The sequence below is a fragment of the Nicotiana tomentosiformis genome, chromosome 6, assembly GCF_000390325.3.
Source record: "Nicotiana tomentosiformis chromosome 6, ASM39032v3, whole genome shotgun sequence".
Classification (NCBI taxonomy): Eukaryota; Viridiplantae; Streptophyta; class Magnoliopsida; order Solanales; family Solanaceae; genus Nicotiana; species Nicotiana tomentosiformis.
In genome coordinates, this window is record NC_090817.1 from 114,720,887 (window position 1) to 114,733,725 (window position 12,839).

General features: G+C 37.7%; 1 protein-coding gene across 1 annotated transcript; it reads left to right on the forward strand.

Moving 5' to 3' along the window:
* Positions 1-751: 751 nt before the first annotated feature.
* Positions 752-1,255, forward strand: LOC138894610 (serine/threonine-protein phosphatase 7 long form homolog). Its single transcript, XM_070179320.1, has one exon. The coding sequence runs from the start codon at positions 752-754 to the stop codon at positions 1,253-1,255; it is 504 nt and encodes a 167-aa protein (XP_070035421.1).
* Positions 1,256-12,839: the final 11,584 nt, after the last annotated feature.

Sequence of the window (12,839 nt, forward strand, 5' to 3'; positions counted from 1 at the left end):
AATATATGTAAAAATTGAGAAATAATTATTATTTGTTCAAAAAAATATTAATAAGTTACTTTATAATGTTGTATATGTATTTTCGTGAATATTTTGTGATTAAATGTATTTGTTATTTTTATCTGGTTTAGATTATTTATTTGCTTAAAGACTAGTAATATAGTGCCCTTTTAGCGTAGTAAAATGTAGTGCCTTTTAGCGTAGTATTCCTGTAGTTATTGAAATTAATCATTTAGGTATCTTTTATATCTAAAAATACGTCAAAATAGCCGATAGATCAAACACAAACTCTATCCAATTCTAGTCAACGATCGTAAGAAAATAACATGAGAAATTAATTATTTAATTTACAAATAAACATATACAATTATAAAACTAACATGTAAAATAATAAAACTAATACATACAAGAATTTCGGATATCTTGGTGCTATAGGGCCTTAAATATCGAGCCTGGAACCCATATGTGAATACTTAATAATTAAATCTTGTATAATTATAAAAATTAATTATTTAATTTACAAACAAACATATAAAATTATAAAACTAAGATGTAAAATAATAAAACTAACACATACAAGAATTTCAGATATCTTGGTGCTACTGGGCCTCAAATTTCGAGCCTGGAACCCATATGCGAATACTTAATAATTAAATCTTGTATAATTATAAAAATTAATTATTTAATTTACAAACATATAAAATTATAAAACTAACATGTAATTAATGTTGTTTAATTTACAGTAGACGACATGGAGGTTCCGTCTATGCATCCCGGACCTTCTAGAGATGAGCTACTGTCGTTACAGAGCGATCATAAGTCCTCCCACATATGGGAGGGAGAGTTATTGGCCCAGACTCTCAGCGTCAGGAGAGTGGACGACATGTGGGACTTTCTGAAGGGCAAAGTTCTCCATCCCCGTATAGTCAGACGCCTGCAGGATACGGGCTTTTATAAGATTTTGGAGATCGGGCGGCTGCAGCTCGATTGGTCTTTGATCACGACCATGATAGAGCGGTGGCGACCGGAGACGCACACATTCCACTTGCCCATTGGCGAGGCCACCATCACACTGCAGGATGTGGAGGTTATATATGGGCTGCCCGTTGATGGACACCCCGTTGCTCTGCCGCAGGCCATGAGAGAGCTGACAGGTGGGCAGTACCTGGACATGTTGCAGCAACTCACTGGTTTCCGTCCACAGGAGGAGACTGCACTGGTTGAGGCCAGTCGTCTGCAGCTGACGACTATCTGAGACCATTTGGAGGTATTGCACCCTGATATCACAGGCGATACACCGGAGCTGCATATCCACCGATACACGAGGTTGCTGCTGCTCCTTATGTTTGGAGAGGTCTTATTCCCGAACACTTCGGGGAACCTAGTCAGCTTGAGATTTCTTCATCATCTTGAGCGGCTAGATGATTTACCCTAGTACAGCTGGGGTGCTGCTATTCTCGCCTACTTGTACAGGCAGATGTGCCGGGCGACCATGGGTACCCAGCGTGACGTTGCTGGATTTTCGCCGCTGCTACAGGTGAAAACATATTCGAATACTCTATTCATTATAACATACCCAGTAAAAATATATCTTAAATTTTACGTCCACTTTGTATGTTAGGTTTGGGCCTGGGAGCGGTTCATGCAGTTGCAGCCACCTCTACCACCATTAGCTCTGGGTGTACCACCTCCGTTTCTCCCTCTAGCTAGAAGGTGGGTTCTCCGGCGGGGATATGGACAAGAGTACGAGGCTCGATATAATCTCCCCTTGTGCAGAGATTTGTTGGATTTGCTGGAGGGCGCACAGGTAAATGTATACCTAAATTTACTTGGCCTGGCTTTACATGTATTGCGTATACTCAAGTTTTCTGTTGTTACTTAATAGTTCATCTGGATGCCATACAGCGACGCGCTGATAGCTGGCTTGCCCGATTATTGCTCGGCTAGCCGACTTATTTGGAGCTCTTCCGTCCCGTTGATGTGCCTTGATATTGTGGAGCATCATGCCACCGAGCGGGTACTTTGCCAGTTTGGCCGTTCGCAGCTTGTACTGCCACCGCCCACCCGGCAGACCACACATTTCTAGTGGGATGATCGTTCCAGGGTGGACCAGGCATATGTGGCATGGCTAGAGGCGCATATCGATACTTGGGACCGGTGACTTGACCTGATTCCGCCCCCCTTCACCGCGCCGGGCGGATACTGCGCATGATTATATGGGCTGGTACCGCGGCGTTACCCGACTTTTCTTCGAGAATCCCATTCATCGCGCTGGCGGTCGGTACATTCCATACGTCGGGAGGCATGAGGCACTGGTATGTTATTTGGTATTCTTACTTATAATTGTAACCCAGCGTTCCGTTATTTATATTTTACATGTTGTGCAGGCTATTAGCCTACATTTGTTCCACTAGTTATGACTACAGATGCAATAGCATGCCGACGAGGGAGCGGCCACTTTTCATGAGTATGGCCGGCAGGTTACAGAGATAGCTACCCAGACACTGCGGCGAGCCCGAGAGGATGAGAGCTTAGGACATGACCCTGTTTATGTGGCGCCAGAGCATTACCATCGAGGTAGGGCTGTCTCATGAGGTAGGGTTGTCCCATGAGGCAGGGCTGTCCCACGGGGTCGTGGGGGCAGGCGAGGAGGTGGTCCCCAGCAAGGGGCGTTGAGGCATTTGTTCAACCGGGTGACTTCCATGAGCCAGACTACCATCACAGCAGCATGCCGTCATACAGCTTGAAGCTTCAGCTCACTCCAGGGTCTTCGCAGGTGACCCCGTCAGATCCATTGTTAATCACGGGCATGAGCATTACACGAGATGATTGGGATCAGTAATTTCCAGGCCCATCGACCGCTGCTGATGATCGGCCGACCCGACCCGAGATGTGAATAGTGGGCGCCGTCTAAGTTATGGCTCCTTATCGAGGGGTGCTGGGGATCTTTCACATGCGCAGGTATGTTTGTATTACTATTAAATTTAAATTTATTTTTATCTCATTGATTAGCCATAAATATCTTAATGTTTTTCTTATTAAGGCTTCATCCTCGCCCGTCACGGAGGCCACTTTGTGCGATGCTGACCTGGCCGCGACGGATGATTATATTCAGGAGCCCGACGAGACCATGGTAAGACAATTTAAATTTTTGTGACTTAACACGTACACTACTAATATATATTTTCATATACTGAGCTAACTTATTCTTCTATAGGTTACTGCTGGACCGACGACCCCTTCTACAGAGCCTGCCAGCACTACTGATGATCATGCTGCAACGCATCCGGCTATAAAGAGGCGACGTGATAAGGATGATCCTGATAGCGTAGCCGGGCGGGATGGGATGCGCCTCAGGCCAGCGGCTGCATTGAAGCACACAGGCTGTGGGATGCATTGAATTTTTTTTTTGTATTTTATGTAAATATTATTTTATGTAAATAATAGCAACAATTTTTATTGTTTACATTATATGCGCATTATGTTTTTATTTTCCAGTTTTTTGTTATTTTAATACTAAAACACAAACACAAACATAGCAACTTAATATAATTTAAATTCAGTACAACTAATGAAAATACATGACACAAAAAGCATAAAGATAAAATACTACGCTCAACACATACATGTCATTATTTAGTCACTACCGCCTAGTATTCTCTGCCCTAACCACTTTAATTTCTCGTCTATCCTATTTTTTTCTTCTTCCGCCTCTTTTAGTTTCTCCTGCAATGCTGTAATTTCTCGTTTCATTTCAGATTCACGGTGTTGGTATTCACAGTTCATATCCCAAATATACTGCAAAGTTCGTCTGTAGCATTCTTGCTTAATGGGTTCATCAAGCCATACCTCAAAATTGCAATAATTTCCGTCATTGCCTCCAAACCTATTTACACACATCCAGTATCTGCGCCCAACATGACCATCAGACCAACAATCCTTCACCATACAACGTTTGCCACAATAGCACATTGGTACATAATTGCGTCCAGACATTTGTTAATGCAAAAAACCCCCTGCTTTTATGGAAAGTTTTGCTATTTGTTTTGGTTATGCGCATATAATAACTAAAATGCACTAGTTATTTATAGGCAAGGAAGCACACATAACGTAGTATTTAACCGCTCTATGCTTCGTGTGTTAAATATTCTTTCGGGTACAATAAAACTTTTGCAGGCGGGCAACTTTTCAGGTCGACAAGACAACTCACATAACGTAGTACTTAACCGCGCTATCCTATTACATATGGGACTAGGACTAATTATATATATATACATATAATTATCAAACATCTTCCTTCTCCGACAGTGTAGGTTAAATATCAATAAGATTTAACTATAATGAAAACATAATTTTATTTGATACATTTTGCAACATAAACAAGTACATACACTTATTACAACCACATTACAGAAACAAAACACTACGTGTATCCTTGATTGTTGGGCATATTAGATGAACTTCCACCAGGAGCTAGATCACCACCGCCACCCAAACCAGCTAAAGGACATTTTTGATGGTCGTGTCCTGTTTGCGAGCATATCCCATAGTTGCGCGCATAAACGTTATCACCAACATCCATTTAGTTCCGTATGCGCATTTTTTTGCACCTTTCGTTGACGCAAAAACTCCTTGTTATACACCATTTTAAATGGTTCCGGTGGCCAATAATGCTCAGCACCCACTGGCTGCAACTGCCCACTATAGATATTTAAGTATGCAGCAACACTATATTATTTATCAACGTAGTTGGTTGGCCCTAAACCTGTATGTTGAACGTACTTGATGGCATGTGAGCACGGCATGTGATAGGTGAACCATTTCTTACAAGATCATAACCTTCTAGATTCATTTATGGTGTGTACACTATTCCCCTGGTTTTGATGGATAGCGGTACAAACTTCAAAAATATTTCGGTCGTGATCATACTGTAAAAATAAATGTCAATGTGCTCGACACCTGTATTTCTCAAATCTTTTCATTGGTTGTGGCATAAATTCAACACCCCTTTCCATCAATGACGTTGCAGCTGCAGCCTTTTCAACAAACCTCTCAGCTATCTGCTTGAATGACATTCGCACCATGGCAGTGACAGGCAATCATCGTGCAGACTTCAATAACCCGTTGAAAGACTCTGACATATTTGTAGTTAGAATTCCCCATCTTCTGCCACCATTCACATGCAAAGTCCACTTTTCAGGCTTATGTCGCATCAACCAACGATAGGCTGCCTCGTCTTCCTGCCTGATAGATTCCATGTGCCTCCGGAATTTATGCTCTTGGTGATCTGTTGCAGCCATCCACATTAAATCATGCAAATCCTTGTTGGGATGTTCCTTCTAGAAATTGGCCTTCATGTTCCTCACACAGTAACGGTGATAGGCATACGGTTCTTGCCATGCAGGCAAATTCTCTACTGAACTTATAATACCACCATGCCGATCAGATATTAGACAAATACCTGAACGCTGTTTGACAACGTGCTTTTTCAAGTGGTTCAAAAATAGTGTCCATGTCTCTTGGCTTTCATTGGCACAAATAGCAAAAGCTAAAGGAAATATACTTCTATTAGCATCTACTGCAACGACGATCAACAACTTAATATCATAATTTCCATAGACATGATATTACCGGCCGGCAATGCAGAAAACCATCAATTGCTAGTTTAAATGCCCAGAACACATATTTGAATATATATTCTGGTATTCCCGGACTCTGGTCAAGTTTCCATTCAACAACGGTCCCGGGGCTAAAGTGTTGCAATGCGGCCATGTACTTGGGTAGAGCTGCAAATGACATATCCAGTTACCTTAAATAATTTCAAACGCACGTTTGCGACCTAGAAATGCCTTTATTTTGGTAATGGTACAGCCATATTCCTGGTGGACGGATGTAATGCACTCTTTGATCTTGTACCTCATGGACGCCTCAATGTGTGGAATCAGGACAAGAGAAATCAAGTCAACATCCAAGTTGAAGTGATTCCTACTGAATGTGTCCATTTCACAAGTATGGGTGCCAATGTATTTACCCACTTTCCACATACCTGTTTTCTTCTTGCTCGCACGCAACATCCAATGACAATCCGTAAACTATCTACGGCAAACAACCTTGTATACATCCGGTGTTGACTCCCATACTGTCATCTCACGACACTCGTTTACGCTGTACATTTTTGCCGCCCTGCTTAGGCGCGTTTTATCAAGAAAAAACATGCCCTTTGCCAGCACCGTTAGTCTAGACTCATCCCACATAGCTGTCCAAATTTTGTCAGTATCCCTTGTGAGGGCATCCACATCCGGCATACTTGGCAAATGATCAAGGTAGGGAATCTCCCTTGAATGAAATGACACGTGGGACTCGTACAGTCTTGGTCTAACCGGGGGAGGGAGGGGAGGGGAGGGGTGGAGCATGCTCCCTCGTCAAATCAGGTCCAACATTCTCTTCCTCCTCATCACCACCCTCATAAGGGAAGGGTGTATCATCTCCAGACTCATCGGCATTGTTGTCATAATCACTGTTCTCTTTCTGACTCTGTGCATCTACCAGATCTCGATTAAATATGTCGTCTTCGAGTAATTGAGTCAGGACAAGAGGTTCAACTTGCTCGTTTTCACTGCATAAACAGCAAAATAATGAGCTACTCAAATTGATAAATACTTTACATATAGCTATATCACTTCACTTACCAGTAGTAATGTGTTGACATCCCATGATGGATATTATCCTGTTGGTGATGACTCCCGGATGGAACACCGTGATCCAACTCACCAGAACTACGCATATTTCAACTGGGCGTGGGTTCATAACTTGTTAAATTCATATCCTGCCGGTACCCCCTATGGAATATATGAGTGTTAATACAAATTCAATACAACAAAAATAAATATCGTAACACAAAGAAAAATTAAAGTTTACCACTCGTCTTGTGGATTATGTAAATTAGGAGTGAAATTACTTCCTCGCTCCTCATTCGCCCGTGGAGATAGTTTAAATCAGGTCAAACTCTTTCAGCCGGAACCTGTTCGAAACTGCTCCAGAATAATCACCCGATGACTCAAGGTTATCCCTGTTTTGCGCAACCTCATTATTGCGAACGTCTTCAACCTTCGCGTACATTTCCAACATTTTTATCAAAAGAAATTCCCGGTATTCATCCGGAGTCCTCAAAAAATTACTCAAAGTTTCATCATCCTCGATGTTAAACTCAACGTAACAAGCAACCCCTTGCGGAGTGACAGAATATAGATATCTTCCGGTTACTTTAAGGTTCACCGAACGTTTGCTCACATTCATTTTGTTACATAACAACGATACCTGTCTATCGTACTCCATTTTAAGTGGAAACTTAGCATGACACTGTGGAGATAAACTATAGCTCACTGAGTTATTCGCCACCACAACCTCACCCGCCCAATATAATGAAACCCTTACTTTTCGCTCTTCAGACATTATGACAAAATACTTGAGAATTTAACAAGAAGAAAAATTTAACAGGAGTTGAGAATATTTCTGAATGAATTTTTGCAAAATCCTTAACGCCTTTAAATAAGGCAATGCCCAATCCGGGGGGTCGAATATTTTGAGGTATAGCGCCCTTTAAAAGGGCGCTATACCCATTTGAATTATTGTTATGTCAGTTAAGCGCAGAAGAGTTATTTTATTGGTGGGCCCTCAAAATATGTATAGCGTCATTTATAAAGGCACTATACCTGGCAGTCTTGTATCATAGCGCCTTTAAAAGGGCGCTATATGTATTTTGGTCACTAAGTTTTTTTTCCACGCATTTCGGTCGTTTGAGTCAAAAAAGACCATATTTTGGTTCCGGACTCATCGGAGGTCGGGATATCTTAATCTTCCCGTTCTAGGATTTGTGAATGGTACAAGCACAAAAGACTTTTTAAATCTGTGATCTTAACTATGTTATAATATTTATGTCGTTATATAAATTTTTTAAAATTTATGATTTTAAATATTCTATAATGTTTATGTCGTTATAAGATTTTTGAAACTCATGATTTGAACATACCATAACATTTAGGGAATCTTATAGAAATGTCCCAAAAAAGTCCCAACTTACCAACCTCTAGCCATTAATCATAGACTTACCAAAACTAGCCAAACACATATAAAAATTAAAAATTCAAAGAAATAAGGTTCATTCTCTCCAAAAATCACACACAAAGATCTCCTTCCATATTTTAAAGTGTGATTAGCAACATTATATGCAAGATGGAAAGGAAATTTTATGGATGAGGTAGCAAATAAGGTGATAAAATTCAAAAATAATTTGTACAAGATTCCAAAAATCTAAGCAAAAAAAGATTTTTCCCCAATGGGTATTGTTGAGATTCATTGAAAATACATAGATGCGTCAATATACAAAATTTGAGGAAGATTGGAGGTGATTTGTACTGAATTGATATCAAAATTCGTAGTTAAAATCGAGTTAAAAAAATTCATCTGCGACACATGTATCTCACACGCATGTATATATGAATATACATGTGATACACATCTGATACAAATATGATACATATCTGATACACAGTGTGATACACATATTTTTTTTTTTACATGTTCATCTTCTACTTCGAATTTTCAATTCAAATCACCTCAAAACTCCACCAAATCATCCCAAAACTGAGATTCAAGCTTCTTAAGATGTACCCAATCTATTCTAATAATACCCACTCAAAAGAGAGCAAAAATTTAACTTTTTCTTTTGCTACAAATAGTTAATTGGCTAATATTAGTAATATTTTATGAATTGACCAATTTTTATAATAAGCTACTTATAAATGGACATAGCTGGTATTTACTATGAGCCCATTTGAATTAGCTGATTGTGAATAACTGATAAGTTTGAATTGCTGAAAAGTATTTTTAAGTGCTGAAACTGATTTTTTAAATAAGCATTTAAGTGCTTGGATAGACGTGTTGAAATTGATAATAAGTAGTTGATGTGTTTGGTAGAAAAAATTCTTATAAGGTATTTTTTTTATTAAAATGACTAAAATATCCTTAAAAACTTAATAAAATATTATAAATTTAAAAGTTTCTTTGTAAAGAAAACGATGAACAATGAATATGGAATGAAAAGAAAGTTCGAAAATTTATATTGGGAAAAATATTTTATAAATTAGAAAATATTATTAAGGATAAACTAGTAAGAGCCTTGGTCAAACTAAAAATGCTTATAAGCTAAAATGCCACCCAACTTATGACTCATAGTTGATTTTAGCTTATAAGCACTTTGAGTATTTACCAAACGCGTAGATAAGCCAAAAGGTGCTGATTAGCCAGTTTGACCAGCTTATAAGCTTAGCCAAACACCCTCTATATATAAAAACTTCTCATCACAGGTACAACAACAACAACAATAACAACCCAATAAAATTCCACAAGTGGGGTCTGGAGAGGGTAGTGTGTACACAGACTTTACCCCTATCTATGAAGGTAGAGATATTGTTTCCGAAAGATACTCAAAAAATTAAATTGTTCCACGTAAAGAAATATATATCATTATTTTTGGAAAATTGATAAGAAATAGGGTCAACAAACAAGAATGGAGGAATAATAACTTTTCACCTAAAGTTTACGTGAGGTATTGCGTTATGTTATGGATAACGAAAACAAGTGTATCTTCTGAGCTTCTGATCATTCGACTTACTTTGCTGTCAAATCCTTTTCTCGAATATCTTTTAATCTTAATGACCTAGGATACGTTCCTAAAGAATGCGAGCGCGCACAAGAAAGAAATGGATTGGTCTATTTATTGAAGAAACTTTAAATATTGGCCACAAAATGGAGAATGAGAGAACTTAATTAAGTGATGGTTTAGACCATATGTGAGAATCACTAGCCACGACAAAGAAAATAAGTCGAAGAAAGTGACACCCTCTTTCACGTGAGGTAAAAGGTCGTTTTAGTGCTAATCATGCAACTTGCCAACTTGACAGTATTTTGGATTAAATGTGTAATTCGAAACAATGAATCTGTCCTCTGATTATACCACTCAGCGCTTTCAAACAACAGTTAGATATTGTTGTCAATTCTTTATACTCAAAAATATCACTATAGAAATTATCCTCGCATACTTCTTTCCCGTGCAATCTTACCACATGTTACCTTTATACATAACCAACCAAACAATCAAAAATGATCTGAAAAATGATTTTGCAAAATGAAGTATTTTCCATGAAATTCATTTCTCCTGATCAAACTAGTTAGAAAATGAATGCAATTCCCAGATAATTAAGTAGTCGAATTATAAAGGCCCATGCTGATGACTGACATGTGGTAAAAAATAATTAGATTTACAAGTGGTAATTGAAGAATAACCATAATTTTAAAAGTAATAAAAATTTAGCCACTTTTCATGTAAAAATAAAATCAAAACAAAACTACGATCAAAATCCGAAAAATATTCCAGCATAATATACTGGAGTTCGAATTTTTTACATGTGCTGGATTTCCAGCATAATATACAAGAGTTCCAGAATAATATACTGGAGTTCCAACATAATATGCTGGAAGTTCACACACAAGTGCTCCAATCTCCAGTATATTATGCTGGAACTTTCCGTGTGCTGGAGCTCCAACATAATATGCTGGAAGTTCATACACAGGTGCTCCAATCTCCAGTATATTATGCTGAAACTTTCCGTGTTGCAGTAAAATAGCGGCTATTTTTTAATAACTTTACAAATGCTGGCTATTTTTCAATTATCAGTCCGAAAACTAGCTAGCCCGTACTATTTTAACTAAATCAATCAATGATAAAAGTTAGGCAAAATACATAAAATACCAAATGACCTTTTAGTCAAATCATCTTTACACACCTTTTGAACACGAGAATAATTTTACACATACAAAAGTGGATCAATGACACACCACTTCTGTGTTTGATCACTTTTTCTAAACATGTGTGTCACACATGAATAAGGCTGTGACGCGTGTCACTAACTTAAAAATAAAAAAATAAAAAGAATCCATCCAAGTTTTATTTTTAAAAAAAAGAAAAAAAAAAAGGACTCCCCACCCAACTCGTCGGAGAATCCACTCTGACCACCAATGTCAAGAGCAATCTTTGTACAATAATTTCACATTTTTCTACAAATGCACCATGTTTCAATATCACAAATTCAATAGGTTCCAAATTATGGCTACAAGAGAACTTTTTTTTTTAGATAAACAAAATTAGCTCTCCGCTCCCCCATCTCTCCTGCACATCATCGCAGGGTGACCACCACCACCATAGCTGCCACCACTCATCACATCACCTCCACATCCATTGAACCGACAGCTCAAAATTATAATTCGGAATTTTTTAACATAGGTTCGAGTTTTGACAAACCCAGCGACTGATTAAAAAATTTAAGCCCAATAGCTCTTAAAATCAATTTCAGAATAGCAACAAAAATTTAATTCAGTAAACAAGCTCAACAATTCCGTCCAAACAATTTCCAACATTATTTCGAGATTTCTCCGCCCAAACGTAGATTCGAAAACTCAAGAAACCCCAACAATGGAGGTTCGAAACTTTCTCCTCCCAAATGACGATTCAAAAATTCGACACCACCACAAATCGTTGAAATTTCTAAATGGAAAAGGAAAAGATAGAGAAGATGGCTAAATTACCTTATTTGATTGAATGTTATGGTGTAAATTTGTAGATTGGGCTTTATCTTTTTTATGGTGAAGTTGCCAGCAAATTGCTCAGACCAGATGGTCTTTTCCTTTTTCTTCCTCTTGTTTTGTCTTATATATATATATATATATATATATATATATTTTTTTTTTTTTTGTGTGTGTGTTTTTTTTTTATAAATAATTTCCATTTTTGTTTAATTTTTGACAGATGGCACTTAAATATTTGGACAAACATTTTACCCTTCTCACGCTCTTATTTTTTGTGTTAAACACGCGCATGCCAGCTAAGCAAAATGGTGTGTCATTGACACACTTCTAAAAGGAGTCAATACGTGTGTACAGGGGATTTGACTACAAGGTCAGATGGTATTTTATGTATTTTACCTAAAAGTTACAATTATGTGCTCTTTCTAATCTGAAAATTAAATACCATAGAGAAGCTAAAGAAAAGAAGTAATAAGAAGTTTTAAGATTATTATCATATACTCACTCTTGTTTCAATTTATGTGAATCTATTTCCTTTTTAGTTCGTGCAAAAAAAAAAAGACCTCTTTTCTTATTTGAAAACAATTTACTTTTATGCAATGATTTATAGTCACACAGAATATATGTGCCTCATTTTACACCACAGATTTAAAAGTCTTCTCTCTTTTCTTAAACTCCGTATCTAGTCAAATGAGTTCACATAAAATAAAACGGAGGGAGTAACAGCGTTTAAACATGGAAAAGTAAACTGCAAGAACATTTATTGTCTCGTCAAAGAATTTTTCTTCTTCTTCTTTTTTTTCTCCTTCACAGAAATTTCACAACATATCAAGAACGGGCTATTAGGACTCTAAGGATTTATCTAATATTTATAATTATCTCATGTATGTGATAGACTCTTAATACTTATTCTTGTAAGTGGTATACTTATCATTATGTATGTATCACATTCGAGTTTTTGACTAAAATTGTTTCTTATCTAAGGGAGTAAATTTATTTTTGTCCTTAAAATATAATCCAGAGCATCTTTAGTCTCTTAATTTTGTTAAAATGGAGCACCTTTAGTCTCACTAATACAACCAAGTTAAAAACTAACGGAAGGGGCAAATTTTCTAACGGTGCTTTCTCTTAAGCTTCTCAAATGATATGGCGGCTCATTGTTTTCTACCGACAAACGACACTTTCATGATTAATTTGGT